The sequence below is a fragment of the Rousettus aegyptiacus genome, unplaced genomic scaffold (genome assembly GCF_014176215.1).
Source record: "Rousettus aegyptiacus isolate mRouAeg1 unplaced genomic scaffold, mRouAeg1.p scaffold_m13_p_11, whole genome shotgun sequence".
In the NCBI taxonomy this organism is placed as follows: Eukaryota; Metazoa; Chordata; class Mammalia; order Chiroptera; family Pteropodidae; genus Rousettus; species Rousettus aegyptiacus.
The window spans coordinates 28808768-28831979 of NW_023416286.1; the positions used below are offsets into that span (position 1 = coordinate 28808768).

The following is a 23212-nucleotide window of genomic DNA, read 5'->3' on the forward strand; positions in this document are numbered from 1 at the left end:
CTTTGCAGGGAGGAATGTGGGAAAGCCTGTGACTTCTGCTGGAATGCTGATGATAAATAAACACCTTACAAAATGGAGGCAATTCAAATAAGAAGTGTACAGTTTTCTACTTTGATATTAAAAAAATTCTTAAGAAGGCATACTAAATTGAGCAAGAAAAGTTTTCAATACGCTTAATGTTATGTGGGGGTAGGAAGGAGCAAGAAAACGACAATATTATAAAATTTTAGACCCGATATTACATGATGTAATACTAACATAAATATCTCTAATTTTAATTTTCTTCTCAATTGAGCACATAGACAACTGCCTGAAATCAAATAGGCATTTGATTGAAGGGAAGGATTCATCACATTTCTCACTAATATTCATTTTCAAATGTTTATAAAAGAAATTTATTTGAAATACATGAAATTATGAAATATAACATAATTACATATATTATATATTCATATCATAAATATAGAATAATAATATAATAATTATGAAAACATGGCTTTATAGGCAATGATGGCTCCAATACCAACACAGAACAGCTGTCAGGGAGCACCCATAAATAGCTAAAAATGTCTGTCAGATCATTTGACTTCAGCTCCTGAAGGCAGATTTCAGGGTGCCCTTGAACTGTGAGTCATTTGAAAATAGAACTGGTGAAAATTGAGGATGCACCTATACTTCATTCCAGGAAGCACACCTTGTTTCACGTAAGAGCTTCCAGTTCTGAACATGAAGATGACTGAAAGGAAAAACTGCCAGCCTCACCCCCTCCCCAATGCCAAACACACACTAAAAGCAGCCCTCACAGCTCCATGTGAGCCTCAAATTCCAAGGCAGGACATAGTGCTGGGAGATTTCATGCCCTTGGGGCAATTTCTTTGGCCACACATTCCATCAGAAAAATTTAGTGTGTCTCGTCATTTTTATGCTTTTGTGGAGAAGTTTGTGCTACCACAGATTCTAAATTCTGTCATAAAGAGGAATTCAAAACCAAATATTGATGAATAAATACGACATACCAGAAACTTTGATACAACTAAAGCAGTTATCAGTGATCTGTAGTAAAGAGAAAAGGCATCCTTGACCTCCTTGGGGTCCCTGGCTGGGTCTGAAAATTAACCTGACAGAGACAGAGTGACGGGAGAAAAGCACACGAGTTTGCTTAAGAAGTTTTATGCGAATCCGAAGCCTTCATAAGGAAATGAAGACCCAAAGAAACAACCCTGTGTGTCTGTCCATTTTTATGCTAGGCTTGATGAAGAACTAACAGTTGCAGAAAAATCTGATGGGGTAACATGTTTGGAAATCCACCGGATCGAATGAATATTCATAGTATTTAACTGTTGATACTAATAAATAATAATAAAAATAAATTAAGCAATCTCAAGTAACAAGAAATGAAAAACAACACCAAGAAAAGAAATGAATAAAGATAAAAGCAAAAAGTACTGACTTAGAAAAAACAGTAATTAATAATAATAAATTCAAGAACTGGTGACTTTAAGAAGAAATACCCAAATAACTGAGCAATTAGGTAATTTAAACCAGAAAGGGAAAAAAATAAAAACGCAAAACACTAAGTAATGAATGAGAACAGGAAAACAACCAAAGACACAGTAGAAAGGAAAGGAACATTATGGGATTATCTTGTCTAATAAATTTGAAAACACTGATGATTTTCCAAGAGACTACAAATGTCATATTAATCTCTGAATACAGGGAAAATCTAATCAGCCATATAGATACCAAAGTAATTATCCAAGAACTAACCTCCCTGAAAACTGAGATCAAGTAAGTTAGAAATGCGAACACTACCATATTGCAAGAAACATACAATTCAGGGATACTTGAACTGTTCCATGGAAAAGAATGAAACCTTCCAAATTCTTTTTGGGAAGTCAGTACATTAAAAGCAAAATCTAATCGAAGGATCATCGAAAGAGAAGAAAAAAAATTAGACTAGTCTCATAAATATTAATGTAAAAATCCTAAATAAAATATTAGCAAATAAATTCCAGCAATACATTTTTAAATGACCAAGTGGGCTTTAAACTAAAATTCAAAACTAATAAGTCTATTAATAAAATTCCTTATATTGCTTGCTTAAAGCACAAATTATTTCTAGCGAAAAGAAATGTAGAAAAACGAACAAGTTATGTTTAATATACATTAAAAAATAGAGACAAATGAATAACTACATCTACAGCACCAAGATTTAGGGGATGTGTTTTTCTTCTTGCCTTCAGATTTAAAAACACAAAGAATTATAGATATCTTTTAGGACAGATCCCCTTACACCATTCCTTCCTCAGAGGAAATTACTATCCTGATGTCAGGGTAGATCGTTGCTTTCAAAATCTTGACCACATACATATGTATCCATAAATGCTGTATACTCTAGTTTTGTAGGTTAAAAAAAATTACACAAATGGTATACGCACTATACACACACTTCTCAAACTTGCTCTGTTTCTCTAAACATCATCATCAAGATTTTTCTGTGTTGATATATGTAGGAAAATTCTAGCTCATTTATTTTAACTGCTGTAAACATTCCATTACATATGAACCGTAACAGTTATTTAATACAATCCCCTATTGATGGACACTTGGACTGTTGTCAATTTTCTGCTTTTACAACTTATGCTGCAAAGAACTTGCATGTACACATTTGTGAGAATTTCTCTAGGATGTACAAGTGGAATCCTGGGATGCAAATGTTTAAACTGACATACATTGCCAACTGCTCTCCTTAGCGGTATAACTGATTCACACTACTATCAGCAGTGACGAAAGCTTTGATTTTTCCCACATCCTCTCCACACTTGATGTTATCAGGCTCATTACTTTTAGTAAATCTGATGGAAATGAAATAGTATTGCATTGGAGTTTTACTCTGCACCTCCCTCAGTCAGCACTAGTGAAACTGAGATCTTTCCACATAGTCACTGATCATACTGCTTTTTTTTTTTTCTGAGAATTGGTTATTATTTTTACTCCATTTTCTTCTGTGTTCCCATTTACAACTATGTCATACAGATATCCACCTACCTATAGTTTTCTAATAGCTTAAAATCTGCTTTTCCAAGTTGATTCTCCACATTAATCAACTTAAAAATTTTCGCATATGTGAAAGCACAGGGATCCAAATTTCAGTTTTTTAATACAGATGGTCTATTGTACCAGCACTGAATAATCTATTCTTTGTCCACTATTTTTGTAATGACTAAAATGTAGATAATGTTTACAAATCAGGAATAAAAATAGCAACCATCCAACAACAAAAAAGTAAATAATATAAAGACTTAGTTCACAGAAAAGTAAAAATAAGTGGCTCTTAAAGAAATGAAAAAAAAAAAGTTCCACCTCACTCACAATAGGTGAAAAATGCTATTTCAATATCACTTTAATTTGCATTTCTCTTAACAGTAAAAAATATCAAATGTTTTGAAAAACAACGCTTGGTGAAGGTGTGGGAAACAGGCACTAACTAATTCACAGGTTGGCGAGAGTAGAAATAAGTACCACATTCATGGAGAACAAGTTAAAGAACCTATCAAAATTGCAGATGCATATACCTCTGACTCAGCCTTTCAAGTCTATCAATTTATTTGGAGGTAAGACACAATGTTAACGTCAGTGAAGCACTGTTTGTAACAAAATTAAAAACAAAGAGCAACTTAAATGTCCATAATGAAGAAAAGATTCAAAACGGTTCAGCACATTCACAAAATAGGACAGTAAGTGACAAGATATATCCTATGGAATGGAATAATTTCTTATGGGGGGCGGGGACCAAGGTGCAAAACAGTATTACAACTGTACCAAAAAATAAAAAGCTAAGATACTTGTAGACTGCATACATAGGCACATGTAGGTTTGTATATGCAGAGAATATCTGTGGAAGAATACATAAGAAACTGGTGACAGATGTCTGCTTTTGGGAAGAGAAACTGGAAGCCGAGAGTGGTGTGGGAAGGAGATTTACTTTTCACTGAGCATCTCTGCTCTTGAATTCTGTAAGATGCACATGTATTATCTACTCAAAAAAAATTAAAATTTTAATAATTTAAAGGAAAAAAACTACTGACTGATCCTGTCTTTGCTAAAATAAGGGGGCTCGCTTCTTAGCAGGAAGGAGAAAGGGGATTTCATTTTGCCCCTAAAGACTGAGTACCACAATAACAGCAGAGCTGCAGAGCCTAGGAAAGTCAGCAAAGATGGGGCAGGTAATAGAATTTTTCATACAAATGAATAAACAAGCAAATGAAGTGAGTTTAACATTAAAGAGCATGAACATACCTACCTTAAGGTGTTGTGGTAAGAATTAAATGAGCTAAGACATATGGAGTACTTAAAAGAGTGCCTAGCTTAGAGTAAACACTCTGTAAATTTAAGATCGTTATTATACAATCTAGGTTATACTCATACAGGTATATACCAACCTACAGTTACCCCTCAGGTGACATATACAGTGCTGGGCAAACACACCAAAATATTTTCATCCCAACCTTCAATGAATTTATAATTTAGCAAGAGAGACAAGAAACATGGATATATACTTATATACACACACGCAACCATTCATAAAAGTGAAACACATTATACCTTCAAATATTTGTTGTATTGGATAAGTACTAATGACCTTCTGATTTCTGAAAAGGAACAAACTAGCTTAGCATAGTGGAAAAATTTAAAACCTAAGGTAAAATTCTGGTTCCCTGCCTTCTAATTAAACTTCAGTTTCTCATCTATACAGATAATGTCACCCACCTTCCAAAAACTGCTATGATATAAAGACAGACATGTATGCCAAAGGAACAGAAAAGCAAGCCCAGAGATAAACCCTTGCATATATGGTCAAATGATCTTCAGCAAGGGTGCCAAGGATCCTGGACGGGGAAAGGTTAGTCTCTTTAACAAGTGATGGAGGAAAAACTGGATGTCCACATGTAAAAGAATGAACTTAGACCCTTATCTTATACCATATGCAAAAATTAACTCGAAATGGATTAAAGACATAAATGTAAGACCGGAAACTATAAAACTCTTATTAGAAAAGATAAGAGAAAGATTCATGATATTAGATTTGGCAATAATTTCTTGGATATGACATTAAAACCACAGGCAATAAAGCAAAAATAGATACATGAGACTATATCAAACTTTAAAACTTTGCACAGCAAAAGAAACAATCAACAGAGTGAAAAGGCAATTTCTGAATTGGGAGAAAGTATTTATAAATCATGTATCTGAGAAAGAGTTAATATCCAGAACGTATAAATAACTTACTCAACTTAACAGCAAAACAAACAAGCAACCTAGTCTATGGTCATGCCACCCTGAATGTGCCCGATCTCGTCTGATCTCGGAAGCTAAGCATGGTCGGGCCTGGTAAGTACTTGGATGGGAGATTACCTAGGAAGACCAGGTGCTATAGGCGTTAAAAACAAACAAACAAACAAACAACAATTAAAAAAACAAGCAACCAATTCTAAAATGAATGAACATTTCTCCACCAAAGAAGATATACAAATAGCCAACAAGCATATGAAGAGATGTTCAACATCACTAATCATCAGAGAAAATGCAAACAAAACTACAGTGAGCTATCACCTCACACCTGTTAGGGTGGCCAGTATATCAAAACAAAACAAAACATAAACTAACAAGTGTTGGTGAGAATCTGGGGAAATTAAAACTCTTGTGTACTACTGGCAAGAATTTATAATGGTGCAGCCTCTATGGCAAACAGTATGGGGACTCCTCAAAAATTTTTAAATAGAATTACCATATAAACCAGCAATCCCATTTCTAGGTACATACCCCAAAGAATTGAAAACAGGATCTCAAAAATTTTTGCCCACCTATGTTCACAGCACATTATTCCCAGTAAAAATGCATACAACATGTGTGGTGGTGAATATACACACGGAATATTATTTAGCCTCCAAAAAGAAGGAAATCCTGCCACATGCAATAACATGAATGAATCTTGAGGACATTATGCTAAGTGAAATATGCCAATTACGAAAAGATAAATACTGCTTGATTCCATTTTTATGAGGTATAAACAAAGTGACAAAAAAAAAAAAAAGGGGAAGGCTGTTTTTACGTACACACACAAGCACACACAGAGACACACACTGCTATCGAGCAGTATACCTGCTACACTCAGGCCAAGTTATTAGGTTAAACGACTTAGCAAGAAGGCTCAATGCTATCAACAGTTTTCCACAGAGAAATGCATTTTTACTTTTTTTTTATATTACTTTAGTTGAGGGATGAGCAAACATTTTGTAAAATGGGCCAGATAATATTTTAGCCTTTGCGAGCCATACAGTTTCTATCTCTACTCAACTCGGCCATTACAGTAGGAAAACAACAAATGAGCATGGCTATGCTCTAAAAATTTTATCATGGACAGTGAAATTTGAATTTTACATAATTTTCACACTTCATGAAGTAAATCCTTTGATATTTTTTTAACCATTTAAAAGCATAAACAATGCATGGTTAGGTTACAGGCTATTTAAAACAACAACAAGAACAGGCTGGGGCAGGATCCGGCCCGCAGGCCAGAACTGGCCGACAACTGCCTTAGTACAGTTTTCATGGAAACAAAAGAAGAAAGATATTTTCTGTTTAGATGATGTATACTGTATAAAAAAAGTTTTTACTTTATAAACTAATTTTGTGACTAAGTGATTGAAAACTGGATAATGCTTATTTTACCTGGCAAAATTAAAATATGTAGATATTAAAACTGTTCTCTCCACTGACAACCAACAAATCAGGAACATTTTTCTATGTCTATATGAAGGTAACAGAGATACAAAAAAATTACACATATCAACAATTTCATTGTTTTCCTCCACAATGCAATTTTTTTTCTAATGTTTTATGTGTTCCATCAATCTTATATCAGTGGAATTTAAGAGACTTTCCCCCCAAAATATGGACCAGGTAAAATTAAACAATATTAAATATGGATGAGAATTTATAAATATCATGATTTTAACTCTTTCATTATAAATATAAAATATTTGATTTTTTCTTCTCTGTAAAGAGGGTTTTTATTTAAATAAACAGCAAATTATGTGTATAATAATAATTCAAGTGGCCCAAAAGTAATTAGATAAAATCATGTCTTTTCTCCCAACCTGCAGTCTCACTCCCCAGAAGTGACCACTAATAAAGATTGCTTGTTCAAAACCATTCTAGTTGACAAATGTCAGAATATATGAGTATATGCATGTGTATTGCAACTCAAATGAAATCATAGCAGATACTTTTGTATCTCAGCACCAATACATCTTTATCAATTCATAGTATTTCACTCTATGTGCCATGATGATTTAACATGAATAAAGGTGTTTTCTCATTAAAAATTATATATACACACACCCTTTCAGGCAGCTGACCTTCTCACCTTGAAAATTCTAAAATAACTGGTTTTCCAACTACTTGATTCTTCATTTGTATCCTCAAGACCAGAAAAGGGAAACCAGCTTTTTCCTGTTTCTTCAATCCCCAAAGTATTAATTTAGTAGGATTTAATCTTAAAGTAGTACAAACATCCTTTCTTTACTTGCAAAGGTGACTTTTCATCTCCACGACTGGGACACTCCTGATATTCTGATGAAATCGGATGTTCAGATGATTCCCACACTGACTTTCTTTAAAACCCATCAACAAATAAATTCAAGTTCTCTGGATGGACTGCTTAAGAACTATATTATTATCACCATGGATGAATATAAGAATAAAGAATACAGGAGTAAAAGATGGACCGGGGAAAAAGGAATTGAAAATAGTGGAAAGGAAATTAACTTAGTATACAAAGGCGTAGTCTTTTATGATTTACACATTAAAAACGTTCCTTAATGGGTTCAATGAATAACCATCTCAACTACTACATGTTCATTTTAAGTTCCCACTCTTATCCTAGAATATCTTTTAGAGCTAACACTACATCTGTGTTTTAAAAACTGGTATTTTTAACAAAAAATACTAAAATCTAATTTAAATTTTAAAAATTAAAATTAAAACTTTTAAGAAAATAAATCACTGTTCCGCAACACAAAGTGCATGGCTACACAGAGAGGCAAGTGTGAGGAGGCGCCTGACGCCCCCTTCTGAGAGGGGTGAGCTCCACGGGTTCTTCTACAATCTTCGCAGAGAAGTTATGGTTTCCTTCTGTGAACTGCGTGAAGGACTAGGGCGTCAGGGTTCCTTCTCCAGAGAGAGCTGGGGCAGAAGCGAGAATGTAGGAAAAGGACAAAGGGCATCTCTTAGCAGAGCTGCGTATTCTCAGAGGGAGAATTAATTACATTATCACTATAAATCCCTAAACTGGCCCGTTCCCAGACCTCATGCCTCTAAGCGAGGAAGGAGCCAGCTTCCACCGTCCAGCCACATTCCTAGCCCTTCTGGAGAGCGAGTCCACAGAAATCTCAAGCAGCACTGCCTTCAGCAGGACCAGGGCAAGCTCCGCTTTCATTCGAATGGACTAAAGTGTTTTCTCTAAGACCACCACTAATTTAGGTAAACACCGCTAGTTTAAACAGCACAAAAGAGTATAATCAAAAAAAATCACACAACAGGACCCGACGGCAAGCCTAAGCAATCACCAGGAGTCAGTAAAATTTAGACAGAAGTCGGGTGGAAAGCAAATGCCGTCAGGACAAAAGAAGTCTTTAAGAATGAGATAAAGTGCTGTGTGTGGGGAGGAACAGAGACAAGGTTTCCAAAAACAAAAATGTTGGGAAGTTTCTGATAAGTCACTGGTCTTTCCGTGCAAACCAGCACACACCGCTTCTTTTTGGCCACAATAGTAAACCCAGTCAGACCACTGGCTAAAAGGACTCAACGCTTGGCTGGCCGGCTGCAGCCCCTTAAAGTCCTTCCTCATTTGAATAGTATTTTAGGAATGTTTTGTCAATGTGTCGGATGATTATTCACTTCCACGGCATTCTCGCCTTCACCATGATAATTATGGACATCCTAACAATTTATTTCATAGGCAGAACATTCCCAACTCTAAATGATGACCCTTTTTTTTAACCAGCTAAAATTCATAGATTTGTCCACATTTCCTTAAAAAAGGTTAACTTTAACAACTGTTGCTCATAGCAACACAGGAACAAAAGATTTTTCACATGCATAATCTAAGCATTTAATTAAAATTCACAAACTTGGATCTCAAACGAAGCCAAAAGTAGCAATTTAAGAATACTAGATTCCCAAATAAAAGCAGATATACAACATGCTGTTAAGCCATCACAAAGGCAAAATAATAAGTGCAGCAACTTTGACATAGATAAAGGAATGCACAAGTTAAAAGATTCCTACATAATCACCGTTTTAGTGACTTGTATTTTCCAAGCAAGTTTCATGGCATAAGTAAATTAAACAAAAATATACCATCCTCCCTTAGTTTTTATTACTTCCTACTTACGAATGCTACAGCCTGAATCTAAATCTAAGCAGAGTTTAAGCAAACAATAACATGGCAATTTACAGAAAGATTATTTTTCCCTCAAGAGTTAAATTCAATTATGACAGTCAAGGTAAAAAAGAATTCCAATCAAGGTCTGTGATTTACACATTTGCGGTGTAAACCAGGCATTCTCAGACAATAGATTGTCCACCAAGGTTTAAATCAATGAAAAAAAACAGAGAACTCTAGCAAAGAATCTGGAAGAACTGGGACTCAGCTTAATCACTTTGAACATTCTCCATCCTTAATAATCAGTTCACCTGTCCTCAAATGAGAGAGGGGGTTTGGGTTGGGGAAGTACAGAGTGTAGGTGACACATTTGAGAAGGGGAGAATTCCACAGAAGCCTCGATTGGGAGAAGGCTGTGGTGCAAGGTCAAGGGCTTTTAGAACCAGAAGACAAGGATAAAAAGAATGTATAGCACATCAGATATCAGCCTCTAAAAGAACTTAGAGCATTGGAAAAATGACAGCAGAAGTGACAGAATCAAATCAGGCTTTACTTGAGCACCCAATATGCGTAAGACATGGTGCTGGGACTCCTGTGAGGGGGCGTCGATAAACAACAGTGTGCGTGATTTGATGGACGGAGACTAACAATATGTTTGGGGAAATAAAAACTAACTTTTGAAAAAGTATTGGTCAATTTGAAGAGTCAAAACCTCACATATAATTTAGTTTTAAAACAGATGCTAAAAACATGCATCATAAAAATTAAGGCACTGGAAGATAGTGTAGGGCTAAATTGTTAAGGGAAGTCTCAAATATTGAAACTTTGTTAAGTCCTAAAGGATGGCTATGACTTCTAAACCTCAAACAGGAGGCCAAGAGCCCTTCTGAGTAACAGTCAGAGGCAGTACACAGTTTAAATGCACAACTTTGAAGTCAGACAGACATGGCTAAATTCTGCCATCACTGCTTAACAGCTCTGTGCCCTTAGACAAATCACTTAACCTTTTAAGCCTCATTTCCTAAAACAAGGGCAAGAGAGGTACCTAGCTAAGGTTTCATTTATTAAGAGTGTGCACAGAACTAGAAACTGAAATATAACAGAGAATAAGACAGATACAGTATTGGCCTTTTGGAACCTAAGATAACATATGTGAAGGGCTCAACGGAGAGTACTGATATCACTGTCATCATTTTCGTCATCATCAGAGCACAGTGGTGGAAAGTATAAGATATGTTCTGGTGAGAACAAATAAATCATCTTAGCTGAAACGAGGTTTCACAAAAAAATATTGGCATGCCTCAGGTCTCAGTCTTGGAACCTCTTTTCCTTTTTTCCTAATAATTTCACCCATCCCACAATTTTAAAATACTATCTATGTATACCCAAATTTAGTATCTCCAACTCTGAGATGTCTCGCCAACTCCAGACTCCCTATCCCGCTGCCTATTAGATACCTCCATGTGCATGTCATCAAAGGCATCTCAGATCTATAAATCTAAAACAGGACTCTGGTTTCCTGATCCAACTGGACACCAACCAACCATGTTCCTCCCCGGGTCTTTCAGTAAGTCAGTAAATCATCAAATCTTTGATTCTTCTCTTTACCTCATGCCTCACATATCCAAAGCATGAGCAAGTTCTTTAACTTTCACCTAAAAAACATCACCAATCTATTCACTGCTCTCCATTGCCAAAGCCATCATTCCAGCTCAAGATCTGTTGTTTCTCACTAGATTATCTCACTGCAATAGCTTCTATGATTCCTTCGCCATGGAGCAGGGAACTCTTGTTTAAAAACGGGTAAGACTATATTACACGCACACACACACACCCCATCATTGCTTCGTTCAACTTAAAATGACTCCCGAATACCATTAAAATGTTGATGGTCTACAAGGCATACGTGATCGAGCCCCTTTTTACCTCTCCGCTTCATCTCCTATGATCTCCCTCCCTCTGCCTGCACTGGTCACACTGGCTGCCTTTCAGCAACTTGAACACCCCCACCCCAATCCCAGGACTCGGACAGTGTAGTCCAACAGAACTTTCTGCACTGGTGGAAATGTTCTATATCTGCACATGTGGCTATTAAGCACTTAACATGTGGTGAGTGAGACTGAGGAACTAAATGTTTATGTAATTTTGACTGATCCCAATAGCCACACACTTCTAGAGGCTATCATGCTGCACAGTGCAGAACTGGCCTTTCCTCTGCTGCGCTATTCTTCTCCCAGACCTTCACAGCATGGCTCTTTCTTATCCTCATGTCTCAGCTCACTGTGGCTCCTTGGAAAGGCCTTTCCTGACTACCCCACCCAAAGTAGCTCCCATTAACACCATTATCATTTTGCCTTGTTTATTTCGATCAAAATACATGCACTGATGCCTTTATGATTTGTCTTCCCCAAACTAGAATACAAAATCTATAAGAGCAGGGACTTTGTCCATTTCATTCAATGTTATGTCCTCAAGATATAGTGCTTGGCATATAGTGTTTTCAGTGAATGTCTGACCAATGGCTGAATGAATGAGTCAGTGAGTGACTGACTATGGGGTCAAGTCAGTAAAAGCAGTCCGGAGACCAGTCGTGCAGACTGCTGGAAGAAGGAAAGGGTCCTTGGAATACTATGGATCCAGGCTCTGCAATGTTCTTAAGCACCCCGTGGGGACAGGCAAGCTGAGAAGGTACAAAGGAACAGAGCACATGCAAAGCAGGACTCCATCCTCAACTGACCCAAAATCAATTTTATGAGAACATTAGCGATACAGACATACAGATGCTCCTTACACATGAGACATTAGGAAATGTCTCAAGGAGGTGTCTACATACACTCAAAAGGCATATTTTCACAGAGGAAAAAGGACTGAAAGGGGTATTAGACAACCAAAAGAGCTTTGTAGTATCTGGATCTGCAATAGCAAACTAGGGCATTAAGGTTACAGTAAACATTCGGCCAAGTTAAATACTGTTAAATAACAAGTTCAAACACCCTAATAATCAGCAGAAAGGAAAGAACACCTAACACGGACAGAATTACTGACCAGCAAAAATGAACAAACCTAGATTTATAAGCTAACAAAACTGAAAACCCAGGGATATCATGGGCAATACGGACTCTAACTATTCATTATCATAATTTCAAGGAAAAAGATTGGCATTTTGATTTATCTCTATTAAAAACCATAACACTAAGGAAAACTGCAGGGGAAAGTTTTGAACTAAATGAAACTACATGACCTTCAAATCTTTTGCAGTAAATGTTGTCTATTATGCTTTAAACTTGACCAAATATCAATGCCACTTAAAAAAACTATCTCTCATAAAATGGGGCAATGTTGGTAAAGTACACAAAGCATCCCGGTCCATACCTAAGTCAGAAGTTTAATCAGGAGTTCACAGCACAAATCTCTGTAAGTCGATGTTTACTACTGCTGTCAGCAGTCACATTCGGAGCTGGTGACCACCACAGCCCAAGCCGCACCAGAGAAAACACAGCACTGCAGAAGCAGCAACAGTCACCGGGAAGGAAATCCTCTCCGCCTGCCAAATCCTGACACACTCATTTTACAGACATGCCAGCGACACTTTGTAACTAAAAGCAAGTCACTATTTTAGTAATCAAAATACTGTCTACATTTCTTTAAAATTAACTTCCTACTCCCAGCCCCAGAGAGAGCAGAGCAGGTTAAATGAACGCCTCTGTTGAGACCACCGTAACTGCTCGCTTGGTTCAGCAGTGAAAGAACAGTTCCCAAGGCTTAACTTTGTTCTTGCACTACTGCCCGCTTCTCAGCTGGCTCCATTTTCACTGCTACTCACTACTGTTCCCCTAGAACCATGGTTTCTTTACTGACATCAGGCCTAAAAGTACAGGAAAAATCATTCACAGAATAACACAATTTTAACCTTTCATAGCATCTTTGGAACACCCTTAACTGCAGACAGGCACCTGTCTTGTAAAGATTATACATGGAATTCTTTTCTACTTGATCAATATCATCAACTTTGTGACAATATAAATACTAGCAATACGTCACTGGAAAGTCAGAGTTTCTAACTACCAAAATAGATTACTATAATACTTCCAACAGTGAACTGTAAACAAACAACTATGGTACCTCTAAAAGTACATTTTTGGCTGTTTTTCTCATGTCTCTGTGTACAATTCCAGCTACTTCGGAGGAGAATGGGTTTGTAAAACTTTAAGTATCATGCTGTGTTTTCCATGAGAAGAAAAGTAATGTGAGGTGGAAGGCAACTCTACAAGTTCAGCGTCCATGTCTGATTTACCTTTATACTACACAGTGCCTAGAGTCCACCCTATTTGTTAAATAAATGATCAATGATCCCTGATAAATATGCCATTTTATCATATTAAATGTTTATATGAATTATTTTAAAGACTTCATCATCTTATTTTATATAAGAGGTTGCTAAAATTTTCTGTAAAGGGCCAAAGTCCAAGTATTTTAGGTTTTGTGAGCCACATGCAATCTGTTACATAATACTTTGCTTTTGTTTGTTTGCTTAGAGCCCCTAATGATGTAAAGCCCAGAGGTCTACACAAAAAGGAGGCTGCAGGCCGGGATTTGGCTCTTGGGTCACAGTTTGCCCACTCCTGCTTCTCAAGTATACCAAAAAACCGTAATTACATAGCATGCTCACACTTTGACTAAAGCAAAACACTTCCAACTGTTTTGTGTGGGTTTTTGTAATTTAAAAAAATAAATTATGTTTAGAACAGTTTTAGATTTACAGAAAAAAAATGCAGTTAGTACATTCTGTATTTCATGTTTCCATATATCCCACACTCAAGTTTCCTCTATTTGAACGGATGAACCAACATTGATACAATATAATTAACTAAAATCCACTTTTTTCACATTTCCTTAGCTTTTATGTCTTCTTCTGTACCAGGATCCTATCCAGGATACCATATAACATTTACTCATCATGTCTCCTTAGGCTATTCTTGGCTGTGACGATTTCTCAGACTTTCCTTGTTTTTTGATAATGACAGTTTTAAGGAGTGCTAGTCAGATAATTTGTAGAACGTCCCTCTATTGAGAATTGGTGGGTGTTCTTCTCATGATTAGACAGTGGTTTCTCGAGAGAAAGACCTTACATACACAAAAAAATACCATTGTCATCACATCATATCAAGGGTCTATCAGTATGACTTATGACTTGATATTCACCTTGACTGCCTGACTGAAGCAGTGTTTGTCAGGTTTCCTCCAACTGTTTTTTTAAAAATACAATTAATAAAAATGAATTCCATTCTTACCGTTTATAACTAGCTAAATAGTTTTAAACGTCAAATCATTTTGAATAAGCTGACTGTAAACTTTCACACACATCATGATTCACTATCTATGTGATTCACATCTATCCCTCATAAAATATATCATATGAAGACAAAAATTAATATGTACTTTGCTAGTATATTTGACTTTCAATTCTTCTCCACTCTTGTTTCCCACCTATTAGAAAGGAGGGAGGTAACCATTAGGCTGAATTAAAAGGATATCTAAAGAAAACATAATGGCCGATACTTAGATTTTCTCTCACTTTTTAAATGATGATTATGCAAACTAGATTGTAAGCAACCTGAGCTGAGACAAATCTTATCGGCTTTATATCTCTCAGAGTCCAGGGTACCTGGCAGGTTGTTTAATTTATATTTACAATCTCAGTGTTAAAATAATTCAAAGCCATCAGATATGGGGGACAGGAAAGAGCAATGTGAGACTAAGAAGAACTAATTCCTCCCTTCTAATTTTTTGTTGGTCAAGTTATAAGAGAGAGGACTCAGAAAGGTGGGGAGAGTGGAAAGGGCTAAAAATCTAGAATAAAAGGGGGAAGCTTGGGTCAAATTAAGGCTATCAAAACACTGTGAAGAGGGAAATGCAATTCAAAACCACAGGAAGACACTACTTTGTGCCCACTAGAAATGCTTTAAAAAAAGGAAAAATGGTGAAGGTGGAGAGACACACTGCTGGTGGAATGTAAACTGGTGTAGCCGCTGTAGAAAACAGTTCAGCAAATCCTCAAGAAGTAAGTGAAATATGTGACCTAACAATTCTACTTCTAGGTATATATCCGGGAGAACTGAAACCATATAGCTATACAAAATTTACACACAAAGGTTCACGCAGCATTATTCATAACAGCCAAAAAGTGGAAACAACCCAAATGCCAATCAGCTGAGGAACGGATGAACAAAGTGTGGTATATACACACAATGGAATATTATTCAAAGTCATACAAAGGAATGGTACCGACACATGCAACAACATGATGAATCCTGAAAACATTATGCTAAGTGACAGAAGTCAGACACAAAAATCATATGATTCCATTCATATGAAACTTCCAGAACAGGCGAAATCATAAAGATAGGTGAGTAAAGGCAGCAGGGGTGAGTAAAGAACAGAGGGTGAGCTCTTAATGGGTAAAGAGATTTCTTTGTGGGGTGATAAAAAAGTTCAGGAATTATATACTGGTCATGGTTACACATTGTGAATACACTAAAAACCACTGAATCATACACTCTAAAATGGTTTACATGGTGACCTTTATGTGATTTTTCTTCTCCCAAAAATAAATAAATAAATAGATAGATAGATAGATTTTTTTTTTTAGGAAAAACACTGAACGCATTGAAACATTCTGAACTTGCATACTTGGTAAATCACTTTTGAATCTCAACCTATATATATAACTGTGCCTATAAAAATCCCTTTCCTATACTTTTGTGGTAATTTTTCCAATAATAGGAGCTTCAGAAATGGATGAGAAAAATTAGTCTAAAATTCTAAAAAGAAAACAGTTCAATCAATAGCCATCAAGTTCACAAGACGAGCATACACAGACTCAGGCCCTGTCTCAAGAAACATACACTGTATTGGGCTAACAGTTCCCTACCATTTCAGTAACTCCCATGTCAGCAAAATGAAGCTGGCCACACCCCTCTATAGTGGTGGCATCATTTTCCCACAGACATTTACTCAAGCAAAGTAAGCAAGTGCCATTTACAGGGCACCAGCTCCAACGCCCTCAGGCACACAGTGTGGGGCCTGACCGGGCTGCAGGGCAGCTGCCACACTCACCCTTGAACAGGGAGGGCTTCCCCATGTGAAATCTAAAGAGTGGCTTCCTTGAAGGCTACGGCCACAATGGCTGACTACGCAGCTAAAAAAGTGACTTATTTGTAAATAATAGTCTTTCTTGAAAAGGCAATTACTGTCTGGAGTCTTACAACAAAATTAAACAGCAAACTATGGACTATTAAAGTCACTGAAGAAATCTTTAGTCATATACTAAGCACCCACTGCTCACTCCAACAGGCATTATAGCAAATTGTGTTGAAAACAAGAAATGTTTCTTAGGGAATTTTTGGAAGACAGCATAGTTTAGTTTAAGTTGGTGCTTCCCAGAATGATTTTTCAAAAAAACCTTCTCTTAACAACCTCTCCACACTTCAAATACCATAATCACTCAGATAATTCACAGTAACCACTTGGCACCCAGAACCAGCAATGGCAGTTGCGACTAAGATGATCAGTGCTAATTTTATTTTCTTTGCACTTATAAGTAATTCACATCTGACAATTAGTCAACATGTAGCAGCTTAATTCTCTAATTACTTTTAATCTAACTGGAAAATCAATTGTCTGGTAATTGGTAGTTATGAGCAAATTTTTTGAAAGCCCAACAATATGAAATTGGAATAAAAGAGTAGCTCAACTAGTATTCTTTGATTAATTTAACACCTTTCTTCATTAACTGACCTAACCAACATTCAGTTAAAAATACCACACACAAAGAAAACAGAAAGCAGCAAGAAGCAATCAGGTCTTCTGAGGGGCTTACACTCTAGCAGTAGGTTTAGCAAAATTACTTGCTTTGACTTTGAAAGACAATACAGAGTTCCTTAGATCCTAATCATGCCCTACAGATGGCACAGAATACCCAAAAGTTAACTCCCTCTTCAAAGATACCTGGCTGAGATCTTCTTTCTCCTCACTGTCACCCTTCCCATTCCCCAGGATTTCTTCCCTTCAGTTAGAAATTAAAGGTTGCTTGATGTCTGACACTAGCCATAAACCAAAGATTATGGTCTATCAGCAAGTTTTAATGTAAAGTCACTGTGTGGTGGCAAATCTTTTAAGTACAACGAGACAAAGTCATTGTATCTCTGGGTAACATTCCATCCAACAACAGAAAATAAGCAGAATTCTACTAGGAGTTGGAAAAACCACTCGACCTGTCTCTGAGGCTTGTGTACCTTAGCCTCCTACTGCTCCAAGAGGCAATGAATACATCCAAACTTTTTCTTCTATGTTCTATATAGTTTTTTTTTTAAGCACCAGACCATTTGGCCATGATCTATGGCTTACCATAAACACCAATTGGTGTGGTCAAAGGGTGCGCATGGTGAGTAAAATAGAGACGAAAGAGGGAGCAGACCTGCAAAATAACACTCCTGGGGCAAGGGTCAACTGAGGGTGAAGGTGAGGCAAGAAATCATGGACGGGGAGATTTCCCCAAGATTAGTGGGGGAAAGGAAAAAAGAGGGTAAAGTCAATAATGTTACAGTAAAATTGTAACCTATTCAGGAATTAGACAACTCTCCCCCCTAACTCTTCTCCCATATCGAATTTCTATTGTGCCAAGAATATACTGAATTTTCAGTTCTACCTGGACCTGAGCTATGGTTCAACAGCATCAACTTGATGTTTCCCAACCCACACTCCCAAGGCTTTCATGAATCAGACCCCAAGTGTGGCTAACTCAGGGATCATAGAATTGTAAAATGTTGACAAGGGACCTTTGAAGATCAATAAAGATTGGTCAATCAGCCTGAAAAATCAACACTGAGCCAAGAGTTTCTACTCCACCCCAAAGGGTTCTACTCCACCCCAAGACTCTCGAGCATGTCTATCTAGGTGCGCAGGCAGTCTAGAGGAATGAAAAGGACATGGCTCTGTAACCAGCCTATCTGGCTTGGAATCCTGAATCCACATCTAAAAGCAATGGCAACCTCTCTGTAACTCAAGTTCCTCATCTGTATCTGTAAGATAATAACAGTACCTACCTCACAGGACTGTGGTAGAATAAAATGAGAACCCAGTTAAAAGCTTAGCACAGTGGCTGTCACACAATAAACATGGAGTAAATATATGCTACTATATCTACTATTTTCAGAGGTAACCTGAACTACAAACTACCCAGTTCCTAAACTGGAATGACAACACTACAGCTTCTACAATTTGGCTAGGCCCTAATTAAGGGCCAAATATCCCTATGAAGTAGGAGGTATTATCTTTGTTTTAGAGTTGAAAATGTATTTTTACAGGGATTCAGAAACTCATCTAAGCTTACTCAATAAGTTTTGATTACATCTCAGCGAAATTTGCATTATGTCATCTATCTCCAAAAGCTTACAAGTATTTTAAAATAACACTTTAGTATTTTATAATGACTACTTATTGAATGAAATTCTATTCTTGTAAAATCTCCAGACCTTTCCCCACTAAATCTGTGTAATTATTTATACAATCAGAAATATCTCTCAAATTCCAATCGACTATCAAAAACACAGGATTCTTTTTCTTAACATAAATATGACTGAATAAATCATCATGATCATTTTAATTAAATGGCTTTAAAAGTTCAAAAGTACTGCAGATCCACAGTTTATCAAATTACTTTCCTTTCAGGATTTGTAATTTGATCCTATAGAAGAATAGGCACACTTCAATTGGCCTAGGTAACATCTCTCTTTCCATATGTTTGGTAAGTGTGTAACAAAATTGACTGGAGTCAATAGTTACTCCAAATATCCTCTCCCAACATCTCTCATACCATTTAAGACCTAGAGACACTTACTTTTCCAAAAAGAAAACACCGTCAAATATGTCAATGTGGACACTGATCTCATGGAATCCTTTTAAAACTTGAACACTTAGATCCAGAAATATTTGTAACTAAATTTATAAATACTTAAAGATTCAAAAGCTTCAAGGAAAACTGGAAATAATAACAAGTCATCTTAATCAAAACTGTCTCCGACAAATGAATTTGTTACCCAGTTTCCTGAAAACAGAGTTCGTAATAATTGTTAATCCATTAAAAGTAAAAAAAGACATGCTTAACTTGCTTAGGAAGTAGTGATATGGACAAACCAAGCTATATAATTTTACTTCACTTTCTATTTGTTTAACCTAGGTATTACATATTCTTCTAACCCTTACTGGTAAACATAAATGAAATGACATTAATAAAATATGGAATGGAAAAAGAGAACCTAAAATGCCTAAATATTTCAAGAATTCACTGCAATGTCAATGATTTGAAACTTCAAGTATCAGAAAGCAGAAAGAATTATCACACAACTGTAAAAGTCAAATATTTATACAGGTGCCTTAAAAGCCACTGTTGCATGAGCACCACCATCACTGACATTTCCTATCTGTTAAGGAGTTTCAAAGTGCAATAACTGGCTTGGAGCGTGAAGTTTATAACAACTAATATGTCTGGAGAGACGGTAAAGGTGTGATTCTTGTCATAACTTTTATCAGGCCAGCAACAGACAGCTGGCTGTGGCAAGATGAAACTGCACAGGTGCCTTTTCTCATTTCAGGAGGGAAACCTAAACCGATACCTTCATGGATAATTTAATGAGGATTGTTTCATAAATTTACAATGTCATTTATGACTTACTTATAATTGCTCTTTAATAGCTTTCAAAAGTAATATTCTTACAATAAAAGTAACTGGGAATACAAAGTATGAAACTATTTCAGCTTCGAATTGAGAAAAGGGGAATGTTTCATAGGAGAAGCACTTAGAAAAGTTATAAATCCCCAAGGCCACATTCCATAAAAAGCTGAAAAGAAGTTTTAGAAATGATAAAGAGTCCAAAGGTTGGAGTCATCCCTAATAATATACGTATTATTTAAACTTACAACTAGAAATACTTCCTTAATGGAAAATCTACAAATTTATAATTAAGAATATCTCTTGTTATTCTTATAATAATTATAAGAGATTTTCCTTTTAAGGCTAAAAAGAAAGATGGGATAGGGGAACAACACTTGTGAACATTCAGCTACACTTTAGCTCCTGAACTTCTTAGACGATGATTTAGAGGATGATCATACTTCCCTTCGCCTCCCAAAAAGAATAAAAAGTGTGTGTTGAAAACTACAAGAAATCATGCTAAGCACAAGTCAGAATTCCTCAATAACCAAGGTTCAGTTCTAGTGTTCATTTTACAACTTCTTACTTCAAAATACAATCTGCCATTTCAAGGTCTGGGAATCAGTTTAACTTTTCAAGTGAAGACTAACACTAAGCAGTACAACTCCAAACAAACGTTCCTAAATTAAGGGGCGAAGCGAATTACACCCACTGCCAAGGCCCAGGGAGGAAGGGTACCTGGGACTCCCCTCCATGTTCAGGACCTCCGGGGCTGACGGGTGGCGCGCCCCATCAAGAATTCCCGGTCAAGGCTGGGAGTCAAGCAACGCCAGGGAGATGCTACAGGTGATCTGGGCGGCTGGTCCCCCACCTTGCACTTAGGCCTCCTCCGGGGGCCCCTGAGCCCGCCCCGCCTCCCAGGCCGAATGTGCCCCCTCCAGCCTTAATTCGGCCAACTCTAGGCGGCGGTGAGCTTGTAAGAGGGCTCAGGCGGCCTCTCTGGATCCGTTAACTGGACACGGAGTGCCAGCCCGAGGCGCCCATTCCACTGGTCACTCCGGGCCCAGAGTGTCTAAAGGTTCTGGAGAGCGTCAGGAAATGGATGGGCAAAGGGGGCCCTGGAAGGGGCGGCTCCGACCGGCCCCTCCAGGGCGCCTGGCCGGCTGACGCAGCCCGGCTCCGGCAGGGCGCCCCACGCCTCCTTCCCGGGACCCGTCCCAGCACCGAGGCCGGCGACGCCCCACGCCCCACGCCCCACGACCCCGCGCCGCGGGCGCCGCCGCTCGGCCGGGTCTCCGGGACAACAGCCACCGCCGCGCTCCGCAGGCGGGTCCCCGCGCCCGCCACGGCCCGGCCGCCCACCTGTCCCGGGGATCGATCCAGCTGGTCCTCCTGGTGTTGTGGTCGATGTAGAAGACCTTGCCGTCGTAGTCCCTGGCCTCCTCCCAGCCCCGGGGTAGCGGCAGCTGCCCGCTCCCGGCCCTCCTAGGCATGGTCGGCGGCCTCGCCGGCGGGCGGCGCCTCCATAAGGACCGGGCGCGGGACGCGGCGGGAACGCGACCGTCCGGCTCCGCCGCCGCACCCGACGCGGGCGCCGGCGAGGGGCTGCGGGGCGCGGGGCGCGCGGCGCGGCGGGGCCACGCGCGGGGGGCGCCTCAGGGATCAATCCAGGAATCCGCCGGGGATCAGTCCACCATGTCTGCGTCGGAGCAGGCGATCGAACCCTCCTCCTCCTCCCCGCGGCCGCCGCCGCTGCCTCCGCCTCTTCCTCCTCCTCCTCCCCGTCCCCCTGTGGCCGCCGAGGGTCGCGGCGCCCAGGCTGCCAGAGCCGCCGCCGTCTGGGCTGGGATCCGGGAAGCTCGGCTGAGCCGCGGCCTCGGCGGCGACGGGCCTCTTCATTTGCATGCGATTAGCATGCGCCCCGCCCGGGCCCGCCCCGCCGCCCCGCCCCCCGCCCGCTCATCTGCATGCACATTCCTCGCCGCCACATTCCAGGGCTTAACCCCGCCGCTGCCGGGCCCTGCTGCGGGAGCGGCGACGCGGAGCCGAGCCGCGGCGGGGGAGGGGAGCCGGGGGACCCGGCGGCAGCGGCGGGGCCGCGGAATGCACCGCTCGCCCCCTCCTGCTGGCCCCAAATCTCTCCCCACGGCCAAACTTCTTGGGTTTTTAGAGTTTCGGGACGGGAAGGCGAGCTAAAGAGAAGTCTCCGCACCCTTCTGACTTCTAGGGAAAGCACAGGACCTTCCAGAGGAAAGGGGTGGGGGAAGCGCTCTGCGGAAGGAAAAGGCCCAGCAAACACTGAGGGCACAAAGGCTACCCCACGCCGCGCCCTGAGCCGCTTTAAGACCCGCGGGCGGTTGCGGGCGGTGGGAAAATGTGAAAAGCACCGAAAGCAGTCGGTGGCGCGTCCGGGCGGCGTCGCCCCCGGGGCCTCTGCAGGGCGCCTGGCTCTCCGTGACCTCAGCCCGGGGGCCGCGGGCCTCGCGGCGGAAAGCGAAGGCGGGTCCCTCGGTCCAAGAGCTCTGCGACACGCCTGCCCCCGTTGGCTCGCGGGGGAAACTCCAGCCCGACCCTAAGAAGCGCCTGGACCCCACCCCCCATCTCCTTGACCGTCGTCTCCACCGGGGCCTCCACCCGCGGGGGGCCGGGCGTGCCACCGGAGCCCCCTCTGCCGCTGGCTTCCGCTGCGGGAGTTTAGGCTCGTTGGACGTAGACGTGTCCGGTATCCAGCCCTTTCCATTCAGCCTCCGCCCCGGGAAGTCCTCCACCCCGAGCCCAGCCATGGCCAAGAAGGTGTGGGCGACATGCTGGAGGAAGCCCACGGCGGCCGGGAAGCCAGGCTCTTCCAGGCCTTGGATGCGGCCGTGATGGAATGTGGGTCTTTCCACATTCCACAAGTTTTCATTTATTCAGCAGCTACTAAGTACTGGTCGGCACTGAGGAGGGTCAGTATGGAGGTCGTGCTCCGGGGAGGACAGTGCCAGGAGCAACAGAACTGACAGGGCCTGGACACAGCATTCACTGCTCCCAGCCCCCGGGTCTGGGAGAGAGCC

At 39.9% G+C, this 23212-nt stretch overlaps 1 protein-coding gene and 1 pseudogene across 1 annotated transcript in view; one reads left to right on the top strand and one right to left on the bottom strand.

Moving 5' to 3' along the window:
• Nucleotides 1-21691, bottom strand: part of WWC2 (WW and C2 domain containing 2) — a 170610-nt gene extending 148919 nt beyond the window's left edge. Inside the window, exon 1 of the mRNA XM_036228681.1 lies at nucleotides 21522-21691. Coding sequence (XP_036084574.1) covers nucleotides 21522-21652 — 131 coding nt within the window. The 5' untranslated portion in view covers nucleotides 21653-21691. The remainder of the gene's footprint in view (nucleotides 1-21521) is intronic.
• On the top strand, nucleotides 5322-5440 carry LOC118609908 (annotated as a pseudogene).
• Nucleotides 21692-23212: the final 1521 nt, after the last annotated feature.